The 22,524-nt window shown below is 41.3% G+C and overlaps 1 protein-coding gene across 1 annotated transcript in view; it reads right to left on the reverse strand.

Annotated features, from left to right (window-relative positions):
- The window catches only part of MYCBP2 (MYC binding protein 2), a 272,456-nt gene extending 252,871 nt beyond the window's left edge, over positions 1–19,585 (reverse strand). The window contains exon 1 of the mRNA XM_065896124.1: positions 19,023–19,585. Within this exon, the coding sequence (XP_065752196.1) occupies positions 19,023–19,324 (302 nt within the window). The 5' untranslated portion in view covers positions 19,325–19,585. The remainder of the gene's footprint in view (positions 1–19,022) is intronic.
- Between the last annotated feature and the right edge of the window lie 2,939 nt (positions 19,586–22,524).

A 22,524-nucleotide genomic window follows, 5' to 3' on the forward strand; every position in this document is an offset into this window, starting at 1 on the left:
TAGGCTGATAATTAGTAATAAGAACAGAGATTTTAACAGTTCAAGTTGATCTGGGAGAGAGAGGCAAACAATTCCCTATATATCTTCAGTCCCTTCATTTTATTTGGAAGTCTTTAGGTTGGGGATAGGAATGGGAGGGTGTGGGAGTGGTAAGGACTATAAATGAAGTTACCTTGGCAGTGGGCAGAGCAGCATAAGAAAAAGAGAGTGGGGGAGAGACTGGGAGTAGAGAGTGAGGGGAGGAAAAGACTCTGAAAAGTTATGACTTTATTAGACCATGCCTCATGCAGATTTATAATCTAGGTACACAGAGCCTAGGTGGCCAAGCAAAACTCAAGCCATGGAGCAACTATAAAACTTTCTGAAGACAGTCCACTTATCCTAGGACTAAGAGAGCCACCAGAAGGGTAATGAGAGTTAGCAGTCAAACAACCAGGCACACAAAGATATAAGGCACCATGAGTGAGAACTAGCGGAAAAAGAAAACAGAAGGACAAACAGACTCCATATAAAAGCTTCGGACACAACTATGCTTACCAACTTTACAGAAAAAAAAAAAAAGACTAGCTTTAAAATATCTGCAGGGTATGGGGAATACAGCACATCTGAAAAAGAATCAAATCCCACTTCTAGACATGAAAACTATAACTGCAACTAAAGACTCAGTAGGTGACTTTACAGCATTAGACACGGTGAAGAGAGAATTTGAAGAGATCAGAAAAAATTACTAGAATTCAGAGAGAAAGATAAAAAGGGTGAAAATATGCCCCTGAGACCTCTTCCAAAACTTAAATCTCCTCCTTCAAGTCCCTCCATCCCAAAAGAGACAGCACTTACCGTATCCAAGTATACCCTTCCTACCATACACTGGACCCCAACTCATTCACCATCCTTGGGATTTTGCTCAACCACTTACACCCTTTCTTTGTTCACTCTTTAATCTCTGTCTTCTATGGCTTCTAACCCTAGAGGCCCACTGGCCTCCTCCAATTTAAAAAAAGAGTTTAAATATTCTCTATCCCTCCGCCCTCTTCATCACTAAACTTCTTGAGGAACAACTGTCTCAAACTTTTTCAATCCCCTACCATCAAGCTCCTACAAGTGTATGAGACTTCTCAACATCACAAACTTTCTTGTTGCCTACTGAATTCCTTACCTTCAGTCTTCATCCTTTATATTCTTCTACATATGAATACTATCAAACAGTCTACTTCTTTAAATACTCCCCACCCTCAGCTTCTAGAAGAACCTCTATTTTAGTGTTCCATCTCCCTTGATGATGATTCTTTCTCAGTCTTCTTTATTAGCTCCTTTTTCTTCCTTTTCCTGTCGCTTAAATCTTTAGCACATATATTACTTCTCATGAGAGTTATCTGTTCATAATTTATATTCATTTCTATATTGGTAACTTACATTGTTTTCAATAAGCTATAACAACCTTAATAATAGCTACTGGGAGTTCACAAGCATCATCAGAATGCTGGTCTAGAGCCAGTTATGTTCTCTGACAATAAAGGTACATCCACCATGAAAATCTACCACCTCTCAAGCCACTTCAAAATCCCACCCATTTAGCTCAGAGCACATAATCTAACCCTCTACTTAATTGCTGAAAGGGACGTCATTTAGAATGTACTACTTCCTTTACCTTCCTTTCACCCACCTCCATTAATTGTCCTCACTCTCTCTTTTTCGCTCATTATTCCTGCTCTTCTCCCTTAGCCTACCAGCTTACGAGGACAGAATTTAGAGACATACGGCATAGGTTCAAATGCAGGCTCTGTCATTTATTAGCTCTGTGATCTTGGAAAGGTTAATCAACTGCTCTGTGCCTCAGTCGGCTCACCTGTAAAATAGGACTTATCCCATTAGATTATGAGGCACTTACAGTTATGCTTACTATTAATAAGTGCTAAACAAATTTTATTCTTTTTATTACCATGCTAAAGTGTCTACTGTGGTTTGTGTTTCCCCAAAAGCAGACATGATTTAAGGATTCAAGAACAAGTAGTTGTTTGAGAGGTGATCCAGGAAAAACACTGATAGGGGAAATCAGAAGTGAAATAGGGAAGGGAAGGCAGTCAAGAAAGAGTGTATTATTAAGCCAGTTACCCTGATGGGCAACCAGAGTGTGATCCTACTGGAGAACTCTAATGGATGGTATAGAACACAGCTCAGTTATCCCAAAGAAGAGATGTGAAAACAAGGTATTTATCCACCACGTCCCCATCCATCAGTGGCTGAAAGCCTTTCTGACAGCATTAACTCCCTGGCATTTCTGGCTTGCCCTGCACACAGGCCAAGCATGTCTCTATGGCCAGTAAGAAAGTTCTCAGGCAGAAATTCATAAATGTAAGTAGACAATATCGAGATGAAAGCCAAAGAAATACGGCTAGGACACTAAGAACATCTGCTACAGTGTCTCTTATCCAAAAGACAGATTAATTCTTTGTCCCCTTCCTCAAGCTACCATCTTCCTTCTTTCCCTCTAAACACTAATTTCTAAATGCTGTACTCCCTTCTCCGTCTAACCTCAATTCACTTTCCCACTGAATGTGACTGTCTCAGCCTTCTGAAAAAAGGAGGTGGGAGTGAGAGTGTGATAGGTCATTATCATCTCTTAATGCCAACTTCAAGATGATGTCTCAGACTTCTGTTTAGCTGACCTATAGGAAAAGAGTCAGTATGTAAGTGCTCATGAGGAGCCTCTGAATATATTGTACATAATATATTTGAGACAGGATTGAGAGACTCCTAGCAGGAGACTTTTCAAAATACAGGTCAGGAGACCAAGAGAAAGGTTTTAGCTACAAACCACAGACCAAGAAGTCCAAAACAATTAGGTAATTACTGAAATCTGAGGACTGACTGAAGTAACCGACAAAGAAAATGTAGAGAGAAAGGTGTCAAAAATGGCCTCCTGAGAAACTAGCTCTTCCTCCCTCCCTTAATACCTAGAGGAAAGGCATTATTATTTCTGTATTTGACATCTAGTCACTTGCTATACCTGTCATTCTTTCATCATCTTTCTAACACCAAAATGTCTCTCAGATCTGTTCTATTTCATCTATTCCCATTGCCTTCTCTCAGGTTTTATTATCACTTGTCAGAACTACTACAATTGCTTCTTTAAAGGAACCCCTGCTTTGGGGATCTATGTCTTTTCATCCCTTATAGCACTGCTATAGACATTTTTATAAATTGAGAGTTTAACTCTATCACTTCTGTCGTCAAATAAAGCAATACAGGAACATAGTAATACAGTCCTAACATATCTTTCAGTCTCTTCTCCTACACCCTTATTCTAATTTGTCCAGTTCACCCACATTTTAGTTATTGCCAATATCTGTGTTTTACACTTCTTTGATTTTACCTCTATATTCACAACGTAGCTCCAGCAACTATTACTGTCTACACGTCAGGAGTCAGCAAACTATGGCCTGCAGTCCAAATCTAGCCTGCCACCTATTTTTGTAATACAATTATACTAGAACACAGTCATGCTCATTTGTTTAAATATTACCTATGGCTGCTTTCAAGCTGTAACAACAGAGTTGCAATAATTGCAAGGGAGACTAGAGAGCCTGCAAAGCCTAAAGTATTTACTATCTGGCCCATTACAGAACAAGTTTGCTGACCCTTCAAACATGGGACAACATCAAGCAGCCTCATGTGTGTATAAGTGGATTCCCAGAAGGAAATGAGAGAGACTAGGTTTGAAATAATATTGGAGGAAGTAAAGGCATAATGTGTGAAATTAAACAAAAATTATATCACACATATCTAAGGAGTTCAATGAACACCAAACACATGATAAACACACACTAAGAAAAAACATATTTAGGAAGAGCATGGTCAAATTGCTAAAAATCAAAAATAAAGAGAAAAATCTTAAAAGCAACCAGAGAAGGAATTTTGATTCCAGTATGGTGGCATAAACCAAATACTGTCTATCTTTCACACTGTTTACAACTATAAACTTTGGGCAAAATACAAAAAAAAAAAAAAAAGAAAGAAAAAAATTATTTGAGGACTCTGAAAAGGAAACAAAAGCATATTGTGGAGGGGAGTCAAACTTGGAAAAATGACCCACAGGATAGTGAGCTTCCCGGCTTGGCTATTTTCTTCTCCTTTCTCTAACAGCTTTGCTCTAAAGCCAGGAAGCAATCACTGCATACAGAGAGCAGCAACACAGAAGTTAAAACTCCAAGAGAAACCCTATCTTTCTGGCCACAGGAATTGGGGAAAGGGGCTCCTGCATGCTGGAGAATGTGGAGAAAATCCTGGAAGGGAGAAAGATTGGAGAAAGGGATTCTCTAATCCTGCCTATAAGCCCACGTATGTCTTAGGCTTGCTCTGGAGCTGCACAGGTATGAGACAAACCCATACCAACATAGCAAAGTCTCTGAGAATTAAAAACCACCACCCACAAAAGGCAAGACCAAATTTGCAATCTGAAGCTAAACGGGTTGAGAGTCGGCTAAAAGAAACAAAGATCAACACTCCAGAGAATTATGGTAAGACCCAGAGTTTTCAAAACAAACACTCATAATGTACAAGATACAATCCAAAATGTTAGCAATGCAAAAAGAAAATGTGATAAATTTCAAGGGAAGAAACAATTAACAGATGCCAACCGTGAAATGATCCACATGTTATAATTATCCAACAGTACCTTAAAGCAACTATTATAAATATGCTCCATGAAGTAAAGGCAAACACAGTTGAACTGAACAGGAAAAAATTCTCAGAAGACAAAGAGAAATTATTTAAAAAATGAGCCAAATGTAAATTAAAAACTAGGGCTTCCCTGGTGGCGCAGTGGTTGAGAGTCTGCCTGCCGATGCAGGGGACACGGGTTCGTGCCCCGGTCCGGGAAGATCCCACATGCCGTGGAGTGGCTGGCCCCCTGAGCCATGGCCATTGAGCCTGCGCGTCCGGAGCCTGTGCTCCGCAACGGGAGAGGCCACGACAGTGAGAGGCCCGCGTACCGCAAAAAAAAAAAAAAAAAAAAAAAAAAAACTGAACAATGCAGTATGTGAAATAAAATTCACCTGGATCAGCTCAATAAATGAATGAAGATGAGAGAGAAAAGAGTCTGTGAACTTGAAAATGGATCAATAAAAATTATCCAACCTGAAGAACAAAGAGGAAACAAATTGACAATAGAAAAAACAATCAGAGACTTGTGGGACAATCTCAAAAGTTTTGTCATTGGAATCTTAGCGGGGAAAAAGACAGAAACTAGAGCAGAATATTTTAAGAAACAATGGCAGAAAGCATCCCAAATTTGGTAAAAGACAAATTTATAGATTCAAGAAGCTGAGCATTTTGCAAAGAGGAGAAACTCAAAGAAAATAAAGACTAGATACAACAAATCTAACTGCTGAAAAACAAAAACAAAAAAATTCTTGAAAGCAGATAAAGAAAAATGACATACTACATAAAGGGAAATAAAATTTGAATTACCAAAGGTTTGTCATCAGAAATCATAATGGTGAAAAGACAGTGGAACAACATCATGAAAATGCTAAAAGGAAATAAGCTTTTACTCAGAAGTCTATGTTCCCCTAAAACATCCTTTAAAAATGAAAGCAAAATAAAGACATTCTCAGAGGAAGGAAAAAAAAAGAGAGTTTATCCCTAGTAGACTAGTTTATAAGAAATGCTAAAGTAAGTCCTTTAACCTGAAAGGAAATGTAGCATCTTCAGGAATGAAGGAAGAATAACAGAAATAATAAATATACAGGTAAACATATTTTTTTCCTTTAATTTCTTTAAAATAGGTATGACTGTTGACAGCAAAAATTATAATACTGCATAGTGAGGTTTTCAAAGTGTGCAGCCATAACATACATAAGAGCTGTAACATAAAGGAGGGAGTGGGATGTAGCAGAGGGGAAAAAAAATCATCTGTGTGTTTGTAAGGTTTCTCTATTTTAAGTGAAGCAGTACAATAGTAACTCTAAGTAGGTTGTGAAAGCGTAGGTTATCTATATTGTAATCCCTAGGGCATTAAAAATTAATACAAAAAGATATAGCCAAAAAGTCCAATAGCTACATTAAAACGGAATACTAAAGAATAATCTAAAGAGAAGGTAGAAAAGGAGTAAGAGAGGAATGAAAAACAAAGAGGGAAAGAGAAGACAATAAAATGGTAGACCTAAAGTCAACTATATCAATAATTAATTACATTAAATATTAATGGTCTAAACTCTCCAAATAAAAGGCAAAGATTGACAGAATAGAATTAAAAAAAAAAAAAAAAAAAGCAGGGCTTCCCTGGTGGCGCAGTAGTTGAGAGTCCGCCTGCCGATGCAGGGGACGCGGGTTCGTGCCCCGGTCCGGGAAGATCCCACATGCCGCGGAGCGGCTAGGCCCGTGAGCCATGGCCGCTGAGCCTGCGCGTCCGGAGCCTGTGCTCCGCAACAGGAGAGGCCACAACATTGAGAGGCCCGCGTAACGCAAAAAAAAAAAAAAAAGCAAAATCCCATGTGTACTGCCCAAAGGAGAGAAACTTTAAATATAAAAACATAGATAGGGCTTCCTTGGTGGTGCAGTGGTTGAGAGTCCGCCTGCCAATGCAGGGGACACGCATTCGTGCCCCGGTCCGGGAAGATCCCACATGCTGCGGAGTGGCTGGGCCCGTGAGCCATGGCCGCTGAGCCTGCGCATCCGGAGCCTGTGCTCCGCAATGGGAGAGGCCACAACAGTGAGAGGCCCGTGTATCGCAAAAAAAAAAAAAAAAAAAAAACATAGATAGATCAAAAGTAAATGGACAGAAATAAATTTACCAGGCAAACAGTAAGCCTAAGAAGTCTGAACAGGCTATTTTAATATCAGATAAAGTAATTTCAAGACAAAGAGTCTTACTGGAGATAAAGAAACATGTATCATAATGAAATAAAAGAATAATTTATCAGGAGGTTTTAACAGTTATACAAATACATGTACATAATAGCAAAGCCCCAAATATATGAAGCTAAAACTGACAAAATTACAGGGACAAAGACAAATCCACAGTTACAATGGGATATTTTTAATACCCCTTTTCAGCAACTGATAGAACTAGACAAAAAATGAGTGTAGACATAAAAGAGCCGAACAACACTATCAACCAACTTTAACTATATGACATTAATAGAACTCTACATGCAAAAATGGCAGAACACATATTCTTTTCAAGTGCACATGGTCTAATCACGAATGTAGACCATATCCTGGGAGATAATGCGTATCTCAATAAATTTTAAAAGACTGAAATTATACAAAACGTCCATTGGAAAGTAATAATAATATACATTAAAAAATCAAATATATGAGGGTTAAATAAAATAATTCTAAGCAAGGCATGAATCAAAGAGGAAATTACAAAGAAAATTAGAAAATATTTTAAGTTAAATGACAAAGAATATACTGAATATAAAAATTTGTGGGATACAACTAAAGAAGTGCTTAGATGAAAATCCATCACTTTAAATACCTATATTAGAAGACAAGAAAAATCTAAAATCAATGACCTAAGATTCCATCTTAAAAAACTAAAAAAGAAAAACCAGAGCAAAGTAAAAAAGAAGTAAATTATAATAAGAGGAAATTCAATGAAATAGAAAATAAACCAATATTAGAGAAAATCAGTAATGCCAAAAGTTGATTCTTTGAACTTATAAACAAAAATGACAAACTTCTAGCTAATCAAGGAAAAAAGAGAAAACACAAACATGAAGAATGAAAAAAGGATTATCCCCACAGACCCCCCCAGACATTAGAGAATAATAAAAAGAATGCTATGAACAACTTTATGCCAAAAATTTCAACAATTTAAATGAAAGGACAAATTTCTCAAAAAAAAAAAGTTACTGAAATTCACATGAGAAATAACAAAAAAATCTGAATATCCCTGTATCTATTAAAGAAAACGAATCTGTCAAAAGCCTCCCCCAAAGAAAATTCTAGGACCAGATGGTACCCCTAGTGAGTTCTGTCAAATATTGAAGAAGAAATAAGACCAATCTCATGCAAACTTTTTAAAAATACAGACAAGATTACTAACCAACTGGTTTTCTGAAACAAGGATAACTGTAATACCAAAACCTGACAAAGACATTACCAAAAAAAAGATTATAGACCAATATCCTTCATGAATATAAACCCCAAAATTCTTAACAAATAAAAGCAAATCAAAGTCAACAATACATCACATATGAGGTTTTATCCCATGAATGCAAGGTTGACTTACCATTCAAAATTAATTAATTTAATTTTTCCTTTTATTCTCTTAATATATGATATTGATAAATGCAGAAAAAGCATTTGACAAAATTCAATACACATTTATGATAAAAACCATAAGCAAAATAGGAATAGTAAAGAACTTCCTCAAATTGGCAAAGGCCATCAAAATATCTACAGCTAATAGTGAAAGACAAGAGACTACTTTGTCATTGTTTCTCCCTCACATTAGGAACAAGGAAGGATGCAACTTTCACCACTTCTATTCAACACTGAACAGAAGTAGAAAGGTTCTTGTCATTGGAATAAAGGTTGGGGGAGCACAGAGGTATCTGGAGATCAGAAAGAATGATGATATGATTTAACAGAACATCCCAGAGAATCTATAAAACAGTTAAAATTAATCCACAGCATTCACTACAGGTCACCTATTATACTACTAGCATTCACTTGCTTCAAATAAATTCTGGACAATGTTCCTGCAGAATTCTGGTTAGTCTCATTTCCTGGAGAAACTTTCCAGAGGAAGTAAAGTAGGACAAACTACAGCCTCCACCACTGGTTTCAGATGGTTTCAAGGTCAAAACTTATAGTCACAACCTCTTCTCTGCTAGTCATTCTGGATTCCCTTCATCTTTGGCTAGAATTTCTCCTGGTCCAGTTGGCTGATCCTGTGAGGTGGCCATCAGGCCTTTCTCATGTCCATTTACCATTCAAGTTGGAAAAGAAAGTACGAATAGACACCCAGTAGATCACCTGTGTGCCAAACTCCATGTTCCGTTGCATAACAGCAGCCCTACCTCCTTCAGATGATCAGGTACATTAGCCCTGTCAAAATGGTGACTCCTTATCTTGGAAAAGAAGCACCAAATCCCACCAGTAGCAGTGTCTTAAAGTATAACAGGACTCTTACAGTGTCTCTGTTGAAAATGTTTCCCTTCGGAGAACCAGGACCTTTTAACCCCCAGTGCTCAGAGCTACAGAGATGGGAAGCATAAAGTCCCCAGTGGATCACTGACAGTGATGCTAAGTGGAGGCATCCCAATTTCCATGTGTTCTTCCTACTAGGAACACTGAAGGATAGGACCTTACGCTCATCGTCAGTTGTGCCATCAAAAGACTGTCTTACGGGGGCTTCCCTGGTGGCGCAGTGGTTGAGAGTCCACCTGCCGATGCAGGGGACACAGGTTCGTGCCCCGGTCTGGGAGGATCCCACATGCCGCGGAGCGGCTGGGCCCGTGAGCCATGGCCGCTGAGCCTGCGTGTCCGGAGCCTGTGCTCCGCAACGGGAGAGGCCACAACAGTGAGAGGCCCGTGTACCGCAAAAAAAAAAAAAGACTGTCTTACTATCTATCAGGTCAGCAGCTTCTGGGCAGTTATGGTGCACAACAGGACAAATGGATCTGTGGGATTCATTTGCTATAAAGTGGGTCCCTTACTCTGAAATGATGTTATGTGGCACCCTGTGCTGATGGATCACTCTGTAAGCCCCCAAATATGGGCACTGATTGAGCCCCGGCAAGTTGCAAAGGGAAACTCATAACACAGAATATGCATCAAATCCAGTCAAAATGAATCACGGTCCTTTCCAAGGCACAAGGACTGGTTGGTATCCTTGAAGGAAAGTTAGTCTCTGCTATTGTCAGGCTAGACATTCATCAGTTCAGTTGCTAGATCAGCACTGATGAACATAAATCCATTACTGGGCCCTTGCATAGCCATCATCAGTAATTTTTCCATAACCCTTGTAGGCCAAATGGAATAACGTAACAGTAGAGCTTATTATGTAATGAGATCCAAATAATTAATAAGAATTTACATTCTAACAACTTAGTAGCCATTTGAAAAATTAATACACATAAAGAAAAATATTTATATCTCACCTTAACCACAATTACTTAATAATAGGACACTGCACATTCTGAGTACTGCACAACTTCTCAAACTTGTACAGATTAAACATGTCACCCTCCTCTTCTCTTCCACACTGATTTCTGTGCAGTGCTTTGTTGTATCACAGCAACAACCAAAAATTCAACTTTAAAAAGATATGACATCATCATGGGCTTCCTGGTGGCGCAGTGGTTGAGAGTCCGCCTGCCGATGCAGGGGACACGGGTTTGTGACCCGGTCCGGGAAGATCCCACATGCCGCGGAGCGGCTGGACCCGTGAGCCATGGCCGCTGAGCCTGCGCGTCCAGAGCCTGTGCTCAGCAATGGGAGAGGCCACAACAGTGAGAGGCCCGCGTACCACAAAAAAAAAAAGATATGACATCATCAAAAGGAGTGCAACAGGATCTAATGTAGAAACCGTGAACTACCTCAAGTTAGTAGTTTGTGACAGACATTTCTGTGTTTCCTTTAAAATTCTGAAATATCCCATGGTATTCTTGTGTGTCTGCTGGGGTGTTTGGGGGTGCCTCAGTGCAGTCTGGGAATCAATCTGTGTGTGCGCGCGTGCGTGCGTATATGTGCACCGCAGTCTCTCTCCTCCCTCAGCAGACCCAGCACCTCTCAGTAGGCTTTGTTGTGACTTAACTCTAGTTAGTTATTGGTTTGGTGATAGACAGCACGGGAGAGGAGAATAGATGGGGGTAGCAGGGGCAGCATAATCTTCAAGTAACTACCCTCTAGACAGGAGAAGAAGGTCACTTCTGTAGGCTCAGAGGGTTCAGAGGAATTTGGGGTTTCAAGGTTTTCCAGTGCATCAACTCAGACGTCCCATCTTAAAAGCCAGGGTCTCATTCCTTCCTAACCAGAGGACAGACACACTGGCTTAGCAGACTTGCTGAGAAATCAACCTGCCCTGGAGCTCTGCTACCCTTGAAATTAAATCTTGGGCCTAATCCTTAGTTTTTTCTTTCCTCCTACTGCAGAAGATGAGTTTCTTTACATGATACCAAAGAAAGAAATTACCTAACTTTCTCATTTTGCCCCAATTACCTTCAGGCTTTCATTGTCTTTCTCCAACCTATGTCACTCACCAAACAGCCATCTGACTACACCGTCCGTATAATTAATAACTTCCCTAAATGTCTCAAAAGCCTAAGATCCTGTACCCACAAATACTTTTTCTTCTACAGGAATGCCATTCCAATTTGCCACCACTGAAAGTTTTAACAGGTGCACAGCTACAGTGCATGCAAAGGGTTATCAGTATCAGTGCTCCATCTACACCAGTAGCGGGGTCCTTACTGCTAGCCAGCCAGCAGATAATCTAGCTCCAAAATTCCATTTTGAAGACTACTTCCTCAGACCACTGCTGATACCACAACTGTCTTGGAAGAAAAAAGGCTCTGAAATGAAGATCTGCACAATCGAAGTACTGGGGAATGCCCTCCAAATCAACGCCTGTGGGAGAGTAAAGGAAGTGAGACTAAACAGAGGAAGCAGTTGAATTGAAATGCAGTCACAGGAAGGCCTCAGCCAATCCATGGGGAGCTCTGGAGTTGCGATGGATCTTCAAAGTTGTCCTACCTTAGGGCAAAAGGGCCAGGCATTCACACCCCCACACAGAATAGGCATTGGATGCAGGCTGATCCTGAAGAAAATGCAAGACTTTGAGGAAAGCAGGTCTGTTGGCTCACAGCAATGCCTGGAGAGACTCAGTTGCAATCAGTTTTAGCTGCCAATATTCTCAGTGGCTAGGGGAACTTGTAACTGAATGGAAGGACATGGGTGATGAACTAGAGAAACCACCACACCACTGCTAAACTATTATACCAAATGGGCTAATGAGGGGAGAAAATGAATCATTTACCCTGCTTTCTTAGGAGGAACTAAGTTTACCACCAGTTGATAAGGGAAAACTCTTCTTTGCAGAAGAGCAACAGCTACTAAATTCTATTTTAACAGAAATATAAAAATCATCATTTTGAAGCCCCTAATGAAATTATTGACTCAGTCAAGGATTATCAAAAGATGCTAAAACCGTTAGGTGGAAGATATTCACAGTGTGCCAAAGTTATTACCCATGATTACCTGCCTAATGCAAATGGAAGAAGCATACATTTACAGAAAGGAGACCTAGTGGGTACCATCTCATCCAAGTAATTCAAGTAACTAGACTGAGCATTATTAAACAATGAGACAACCTGAAAACCTCTGGATGGGATGTAATGTGCAGTACTCAGCATTATATACAAAATATTCTTGCCAAAAAATGTTTAACCGAAACCTATTGAAGCTTTAAAGCCTAGCTTCCATTTACAGGAAATATGGGGATAGATGACATAAAGGGGAACAGTATCTGGGGTCCTGTCCTTAAGGAGCTAGTTTTATAAGACATTCTAGAAAAGGTAAAATATTAGTGACAGAAAACTGGTCTGTGATGGCCAGTGGCTAGGGGTAGGAAAAGGGCATTAACTAAAGAAACTTTTTAGAATGATGGAAATATTCTATACTTGACTGTGATGGTTCGGAGACTCTTCAAATGGACACTTAAAAAGGGTGAATTTTATTATATGTAAATTAAACCTTGATTAACCTGCCCCCTCCCCCCAAAACCTGAATATTTAATCTATTCTTGAATGAAAAAGTGAGACTATTCTGACGATTTTTTAAAATGCAAAACTATTTTTAAATTAACATTTTTAATTTCTTTTTTAGCCCAAAGGCAAGATCTTCTTTTATCTTGATCTAAGAAACGAATTCATTTCATATTTCTACTTGCTAATATGCCAACAGAGCAATTTTTGCCTTAAAATGTGTTTATATAGGATTCCATAGATGTAACAGCTATATGAAGCAAATTACTACCTATCCACAAATATACTGATTCGATCCTATATCACTTACTAAAACACTCCTACAATAATGCCTCTTCATAGCTCAAAACTATCAGTGTCTCCTGAATAAAATCTAACTCTTACCTGGCAGTTCAAGCTGCCATACCCTCTGACCAAAGCCTCCACTTCCAGACTGAATTCCCATTGTTCTCCCTCATAACACCTACATTCTAGCTCTAACAGAATTCTTACCATTACCTACACACAAACTGTGCTTTCTCACCTCTTGCTCATGCTTTTGTACCAGCTCAGAATGCCATCCCTTGGTCACAATAGGCTATGCTTTCTTAGTCATTTCATTTAACACTTTTGTAAGTACCTGCCTTTGTACCTTTCACACCCATCCAGACAATAAACTCAACGTAGAAACTGTCTTACAAATCTTTATAGTGCCAATGGTTAGCACCAAGTATTAATCCCGGAATCTTTGATGGATTAACCTCTTCTAACCGAAATTCCATGCATCTGAAGGATGGGCTCAAATAGCATTTCTAACAAGAAAGAGATAAAGAAGCTGAAGGAAGTGGGTTTAGCTTGGCGAAGAAAAGCCATTTCCCATTTTAACCACAGTCCCCTCTATTGTTTCCACTAACGCTGTTCTTCTACCACTTCAGCCCAGATACCCTGACTGTCTTTATCTCCCAGTCTATCAGTTCCCTCCTGGCATCACTTTCCTTTTTACCATATGTTCAATCTTTGTCACCAAAAACCTTCACTTTCTTTTTTTCTTAGACCTCCAGGCACACTTCAACCTTGAATCAACTAGCAGTTTTTTCATTTCTCTTCTGAGTGGAAAAGCTTACAACATCATGCTGACTGGAATTTTAAATATGTGATTTTAATAATAATAACAGTAGTAGTAGTAATAGTAATACCATGACCACCACCAACAGCAGCTAACACTTAATGAGCACTTAACAATGTTCAGACACAATGTCCTTTCAATAGCCCTATAAGGATACAAGTAAAGAAACAGACATGGAAATGCTAATTAACTTACCCATTTTAAGACAGAAAAAAGCAGAACTGAAATACTAAGATGGTCTGACTCCAGAGCAGATTTAGCCACCATGCTATGGTTCTTCCCAAATGCAATCAATGCTGTACTACCATTCCCACTAAGAACTGATCAAACATTCTTTTATTCATTTCCTAACAATCCCTTTCCTCAAGCAAATGTTCCAACTTTGACTGATTCATTCCTACAAAAATATATTTATTCAGTCACTGAATAAATGAAATAGTTATTCCCACATTCAACACAGTCATTGAGACCAAAACATAAAAGAATAAGACATGATCTCTGCCTTCTCTTTAAGTCCCCAAACTCCATCTGCCCCTTCACTCTCAGTAATCATTAATTAATATTTATTAGCACTTAATGTGCCAAGCACTTTACATATACAGATTCATTCAATCTACAATACAATCCTCATTATTATTATTCCCATTCTACATAGAAGAAAACTGAGGCATAAAGAAAAGCAAAACAAAACAAGTGGGACTACATCAAACTAAAAAGCTTCTGCACAGCAAAGGAAAGCAACAAAAATGAAAAGGCAACCTACCAAATGGGAGAAAATACTCGCAAACCATATACTACTGGTAAGGAGTCAGTATCTAAAATTAAGAACTCACACACCTCAATATCAAAAATCAACAAAAAACAAACAAAAGAACACAAACAATCCAATTCAGAAAATGGAAACAGGCTCTGAATAAACATTTTTCCAAAAAAAGATACATGAATGGCCAACAGGTACATGAAAAGATGCTCAACATCACTAATCACTAGGAAAATGCAAATCAAAACTACAATGAAATATCACTTTACACTGTTAGAATGACTATTATCAAAAAGACAAGAAATAAGAAGTACTGGCAAGGATATGGAGAAAAGGGAACTCTTACGCACTGTTGGTGGGAATGTAAATTGATGCAGCCACTACGGAAAACAATAGGGAGGATCTTCAAAAAATTAAAAATAGAACTACCATATGATCCAGCAATTTCACTTCTGAGAATATACTCAAAGGAAATGAAAACACTAACTTGAAAAGATATCTGCACCCCTATGCTCACTGCAGCATTATTTACAATACCCAAGAAGCCACCTAAATGTCCACTGATGGATGAATAAAGAAGGTGTGATATATATAATAAATGGGATATTATTCAGCCATAAAAAAGAGGGAAATCTTGCCATTTGCAACACCAAGAATGGATCTTGAGGGCATTATGGTAAGTGAAATAAGTCAGACAGAGAAAGACACATATACCATATGATCTCACTTATAAGTGAAATCTAAAAAAAAAAAAAAACAAAACACAAAACTGAACTTATAGATACAGAGGAGAGATTCATGTTTGCCAGACGCAGGGGGTGGGAGATGGGCAAAATGGGCAAAGGGAGTTGAAAGGTACAAAGAAAAACTTCCAGTTATAAAATAAATAAGTCATGCGGATGTAATGTACAGCATGGTGACTATAGTTAATAATACTAGACTGTATATTTGAAAGTTGCTAAGAGAGTAGATCTCAAAAGCTCTCACCTCAAGAAAAAAAAACTTTCAACTATGTGTGATGATGGATGTTAACTTGACTTTATGTGGTAGTCATTTCTCAAAATATGGAATGGTTATGTTGTACACCTACAACTGATAGAATGGTATATGCCAATTATATCTCAAAAATATTTTTTAAGCAAAAAACTGAGGTATAGGAGTTATGTAATGCACCCAAGGTCACACAGCTAAAAAGTGGCAAAGCCAGGATCTAAAACCAGTCCAGCTTCAGAATCCAGGCATTCACTGCAAGGCCATCAAAGTCACTGACACCATTAGGCTGCCATCCCTTAACTTCTCTACCTACACCTAAAACATAATCCACAGTAATTAATTTATTCAACACTGACTGATAACTCACTCGCCTTGTTTTCATTCCTTGAACACAACCTTGTTTCTGCGTCAGAGACTATATTTTCCTAGAACACCATTCCTCTAGTTCTGCCTTCCAATCATTATGACTCAACTTAAATGCCAACTCACAAAGAGACCCATCCTGACCACCCTACCTAAAATACACCCCCAGCCCCCGCCAACTACAAATCATCTATCACGTGCAACTGGGTTCATTTCCTTCCTGGTTACTTATCACTACCTGAAATGATCAGTTGCTTATTTCTCCCCATTGGAGTGGAAGTTCCAAACAGAGTAGAGACCTAGTCTATCCTGCTCACTGTTACAGCTTCAGCACCTAAAACAGTGCCTGGCACACAGTAGGCACTGGATATTTACAGAACAGATGCCAAAAATTGTGCTAGACACTGGGATTACCAAAACAAATAGGATACAGTTCTTAATAAACTCCTAGTCTTTAGATTTACCCTCCCCTTCTACATTAAAGGATGACTAGCTCCTAACGTTTTTTTTAGTGGCTAACCTCTCCACCTGTCATGTTAAACCTGTCCCCGAGATCTCCCTTAGACTTCTCACCATCATTTAGCCCCTCTCTAACTTCTTTAATTTCTCCTTCTCCACTTACTGAATGTTTCCCACCCACCCTCCCATACTCAAATATCCTTCCCTCAACCATCTCCCCATTACCCCAAAATATCCCATTGACTCCGCAGCCACATCTCTCTTCCACAGAATCTTGACCACTTCCTCAAAAGTCATCAGCGACCTGGAAAGTGTTCTCACTTTCTTCAACATCTATCCCTGTCGAGGACTTTCAATCCACTTTCTTAGGACCGGAGGTGCCACTGTCCCACAGTTCTCTTCTTAATTTTTTAAATCTTTTTTCAGCGTCCTTCACTGTCTCCTTTCTCTCACAGCTTTAAACTTGATTCTCACTAGAATTTCACCCTCTATTCTTGCTCCATTCTCTGTCTCTGAAACATTTCATCTTCTCCTCTAACTCAACTAGTGCCCCATACAAATAATTACATCATTCAGTCAGAACCGAAATCCCAGCTCCAATTTCCCCATTCATAGTTAATAAGAAATGTGACTGAATTCTTAAGCAAACCCTCAATAAAGAATAGCTGCAGGCCAAACTTAGAAAAAATAATGTGAAGTATAATAAACAATCATGTTCTGAACAAGCACTAGAAGGCAATATCACACAACTTAAGGCTCGTTTCCATTAGTACTTCTTGAAATACAGTACTTGAACTAATTCTTCACTAATTTTAATTGACAGCTTGTACAAAAAGTGACCAAAGACTAAAAATCATTCATAGACTTTATATATGTGGTTAATCTATATTAATTTTGTCTAAAACTGTTTATACAGTTCTAAATACACAGAAACTGTATTATTACACAAGTATAGTAGTACAGAGTTAAAACAGGGAACATACCAGTCACAAATTATTGCATAAGTCTGGAAACAACATACAAAATAAATTCAAATTCTTTGAGAGGAGTTTGTAAAGATGTACCTATGGTGCCATAATATACAGACTCACAGCTCCAAATTATACCTAATCATTAGAGCAAACAGTCTATTGAGATTTTTGTGCTATTTTCAAAAGCATCAGCAAGAAACAGACGTGCCATTGTGGCCTTCAGTTTACATAGCAAAGGGTAGTTAGTTACACACATTTATATCAGTATGATAAAACTATTCAAGTTCCAATCCTGTAAACAATTATACACACGAGAAGAGTGGTTTACCCAGAAAACGTGTGAAGAAAGCTCCATCTTTACAACTCTCTGCAGTGGATAAGAGCCACAGTACATACTGGTCAACCACAAATACCTGACTCACAGCCTAGCCCCTCTCATAATGAGAGAAAACGGCATCTGGTTATTACCGAACAAACTACATATTCAATAAATACAGTAAACTGTAACTTATTTGACAAAATCCTACTATGCTTTCCCTATGTATTGCAAGAAGGTGTGAGAAAAAAAAAGATGAAGCCAACTCCCAATTACCACTGCCAAAGGTAAGCTGGTGAAACAAGTCAGTCACCATCCTTCAAGGTATGTGGCATGTAAGAGCATGGAAAGGAAAACAACAGGAGAGCCTTAAGCAAAAAGACACCCACATTTTAAGAAAATGAAAGTGGTTTAACATCTCCTCCATCGCGGGAGCTGAAGGTGCACCAAGCCTAGGAAGAGATCTAGGAGCTACTCAAATTTTCCAGTTGGTGTCAGTTGATCACTACACCAGCTGTCATATTTTGAAGTTCTTCAGGTTTCCCCTTGTCCCCATAAACCACCCTCCTGCACTCTAAAGCCGAAAAGTGGCAGAGGAAATAGAACAGAAGATGAAGGGAAATGGCCGATGGGACAACAGAACACAAGCACTGCTGCAACCACATCTCTAGAGGACCAAAAGGTCCACTTATCAAAGTACAGCTCTAAAAATCTGTATCAGACAGCTTTCACAGCCACCTAAACCTCCAACTGCATCCCTTTCGCATAAATCTCTTAAATTGAAATCCCATGCCTTATCCTACAGGCTGATTATCTAAAACTCATCCTATATATATGACATTATCCTTAACGGATACCATCACCCCCCTCAGTGAAAGGCAGATTTTTTTTTAAGGTAGGCGGAGAGGTGAGGATGGAATGTCATGAAGGGGTGGGGGGAGGGGTTATGAGAAATACGTGCAAATACCATTGCGGCAGAGACACTGGGAACAACACTTCCCTCATCGCTCTTGCAAATTCTCTTGGTGCATTACCCTCTGCTCATCCCTCCTCCTTCAACAATACACATACACGTGTCATAACCGACCCGCACCACCACCATTTCTAGCATCACAAGCTCCCCTCCCACCCTCTCTTGCCCCCTACAAAGACAGTTACACACACTTAGAACAGAAACTGCCGCCACCGCACCCTCCTATCTCAATAAGTGATTCTACCACCTAGCATCAAGCGCTTGCTGAAAGACAGCTCAGTAAATACGTATGTAGACAGACAGACACACACACACGGGCGCACATGCAGCATGTGGCGCAACGAAGGGCACCCGGAGACGCACCTGGAGGCCGGGTGTCCAGCGCTGCTACCCCCCTGGTCCCTGTCACTGAGCGCAGCTGTGTAAATCCTCCGGTAGCGGTCGGCCAGCGCCCGGCCTGACAGCAGCAGCTGGTAGTGACCCCGGGAGTCCGCGGCCGGCAGCCCGAGCCCCAGCCCCGTGGCCGCCAAGGAGCCCTCGGAAACCGGCATGAACAGCGCCCCCGGCGCCGGGGAAGAAGAGATGGTGGCGGCAGGGAAGAATCCGTCCCCACCGGCCCCCGAAGAGGCGGCGGCGGGAGAGGCAGTCGCTGCGCACATCATCATCCTTGCAGCCGCCGCCGCCTCGTCCCCGCGGGACGGGCAGGCAGACACGCGCGCGCACACACAGCCCTTTTCCAACGACGACGGCTCCGGCGGCGGCCTCTCGCTCCGCAGCAGGGAGACTACAAAGACAGAGACCTCCTCCTCCTCCTTCTTTTCCTCCTCCCCCCCGCGCTGCCCTCACCACTACTGGGGCCGCTCATCTAACCTCGCCACCCCGGGAGTATGAGGAGGAGGCGGTGCCGCCGCTGCTGCCGCTGCCGCTGCCGCCGCCGCCGCCACCACCACCGCTGCCACCGCCTGAGCCACCCGCAATGGGAAGCTGCCGGCCGCACTGGGCATGCGCCCCTCCTCGCACATGCTCAGTCACTTCGGCCCCGCTCCCTCCCCACCCCCTCTCCGCTACCACTCCCTCTGCCTCAGGCCTCTGGGCGTGAGGCCTGAGAGTCGGGCCGGATCTGAAAGAAGGCCGCTTCTCCGGGTTTTACTAGCAACTTGAGGAAGAGTAAGGAAAGTGCTGGGGAGGCTGTCAGCTACAGCCAGTCGGCTTCAGGTACTGGGTTCCCTCCAGGTGGGAGAACTGGGACCTGAAAGATAGAGGCCCCCGTGCCCACCGCCAGAGGTTGACGGTACGCACTCCTGCTACCGTTCCCCAAAGTGTGTGCTGCCAGCGGAAGATGTACTGTGAATGGCGCTGGTTGAACTCAGAATTCTAGGCAGAGGAGCCCCGGCGAATTAGAAGTCCCTTTGGCGATCTTAGTTTGGAATTTTTATCATTAGGATTTAAGTCTGTTTAAAATAGTTTTTACTTACGAAAGACAGGGAGTAATTTAGCGCATTCTTTTTTTTTTTTTTCTGTGAAAGTAGAATTTCCAGGTATGAGAGTATTCACAAGTCAGAGGCATTCCAAAATTCTTGTTTGTAACGTTTATGTCAGCGCTAAATCTTAATGCAACAGTACTTTTCTTAAATATTCTTTTTTTTTTTTTTGACTCCACGCTCACCCTAAGAGGGCACTCTTATCTCTTCACAGTGGTCACTTCATGGCTTATCTTTTTACTCCCTGACTTACATTACTAAAGATAATTCTTGAATATGACCTGAAATTAGTTGTGACTGACTGTGTAACATCTGAAAATGCCATATCTATCAAAGATCTTATCACTGTTATGCTTAAAAATGTAATATTTGCTGAGTCCCCTGTTCCAAGCTATTCTACCAGCTCCTTCTAAGTAAATGCCGTAGAAATGTATGCGCCAGTGCACCCTGATTCCTATTAAGTTTTATCCTTTTGATTCTGAATTTGAAGAGTTTGCCCAATAGTCCTGGCAAAATCATTTTTAAGTCCTATCATCCCAGTGCTATATCCTTTATATACTTACTGGCTCTTAAGCCTCTTTAAATGTCCTGCTTTAGGGGAAAAAAAAAAATCAAGCCCTGTTTACTGTTTAGAGAAGTACAAACAAGGAGTGGGGAAGTAAATTAAACTAATTCTAGTTTTTGCGGGGAGAGAGTGCTGAAGGAGTGCATTTATCTGGGGCTCTGAATAATAAATGGATGTCATTTTTATTTTAAAAAGCTGTCTTTTTTGAAGACAAGGAAACTTGTTTCCCCAACTACCTTATAAGCTCCTTCAGAGCTTATTGTTTACCTTGGTGTCTTCCTCAGCCCCTGTCTAGAACCTCCTGTATGGTAGATAGCCAGTAAGTATTTGTTGGGCGAAATTCCTATCCTCATGCTTCAGCACAGTTACACACCTGTGTCGAAGAGAAACCGCCCCGCCCCCGCTCCCCCTCCCCCCTCCCCCAACTCCGGGAGGAGAGCCAATACACAGGTATGGAGGCCGCTAAAGGCTGGTGGAGTTAAAGGCCCGAACTCTTAGCAGCTCTAAGGGCTGTAGCTGTTGCAGGAGCCAGAGAGGCCCCCAAAAGGAGGAGGGGTTTGGATCCTGACTCTGATACTTGTATGTCTTTGGGCAAGTTTCATCCTCTGAAAAATGGTCAAAATAATACTTCTGTGGACTGTGGACTGTGGGAGGGCTTCAAGCGTCTAGGACAGCCACCTTGTCACACGGCTTTTCACAGATGGTTACACACAAAGCAAAACATGAGGACTGGAATGATGCTTGTGTCTGTTCCCCCATCACGTTCCCAACTCCTAGCGCAGACTCTTGCCCTAAACAGGAGGGAAGTAGATACTGGTTGAATGAATGAATATGTCAATGAATAAATGTTGCCGGCACAGAGAAACATTTCCAGCTCAGGCTTAGGTGGTGGCATGTGCAGTCATTGCCCGTTTAGAGTTTCTAGTGGACACTGACCTGGAGCACTTGTCTCCCCAAGTCCCCCCTTACCCAGTCCTGAATTCCCCTTTGGTTCTTTTGATACCCTTCAGTCCCAGACAGGCCCCTGCCCGAGCCTTCTGGGTACACACAAAACCCGGTAGCTGGATAAATTTCTAAGAAACCCGTTGTCATTGAGGGGCGCAACTAGGCGTGCGCAGAGTCGCACACATGCTCACTTAGGTATCCGAGGGTGGCGTTTCTCTTGCGGTTGGCAGCGTTTCCTTCCACGGCAGCGGTAGCGGCCGCTTTACTCTAAATTGTAGCCAATGCAGCGTTTTTTCTCCTCCTCCTCCTCTTCCTGCCTCCGCACTGTGCGCTCCCGGGTCACTGCGACTGCTACTCCTGCTTTGGCAGCTGGGCACCTTGGAAGGCTCCGTGGGGTGGCAGGGCATGGGGCGCAAGCCGGGAAGGAGAGGGCGCTTGGACTCACCCTTGATTCCACTGTCCAGGCGACTTGAAGGGGAGGGTGGTCCCCAAGGCAAGTCGCGAGGGTCACCTGAACCACCGCTGCAAACGGGAGAAGTGGATTTCTCGAAATGTTTAAAAGCAAGCGTCCCCTGCCGCCAATACTGCGCGCACTACTGCAGAATGCCTTGTGTTGGGCAGGGGGGCAGGAGGCTCTTATTATTCAGAGAAATGTGCAGAATGAAGAAATGTACAGAGGTCTTTGCTTTTGTTTTTCCGGCCACACTGAGCGCGGCTCCAGTACTTTCCGCGCTGCCATCTTAGCTTTATCTTCTGGCCGGGCTGGGTGTGTGTGCGCGTTCGTGTTGGGAGGGAGGGCAGTTGGCGTGGAGGAGAGTGGCGGGAGCATTGGGTGGGTTGGGTGTCAGAATTGGCTAGACAGGAGTTGAGGACA

The sequence above is a fragment of the Phocoena phocoena genome, chromosome 18 (assembly GCF_963924675.1).
Source record: "Phocoena phocoena chromosome 18, mPhoPho1.1, whole genome shotgun sequence".
In the NCBI taxonomy this organism is placed as follows: Eukaryota; Metazoa; Chordata; class Mammalia; order Artiodactyla; family Phocoenidae; genus Phocoena; species Phocoena phocoena.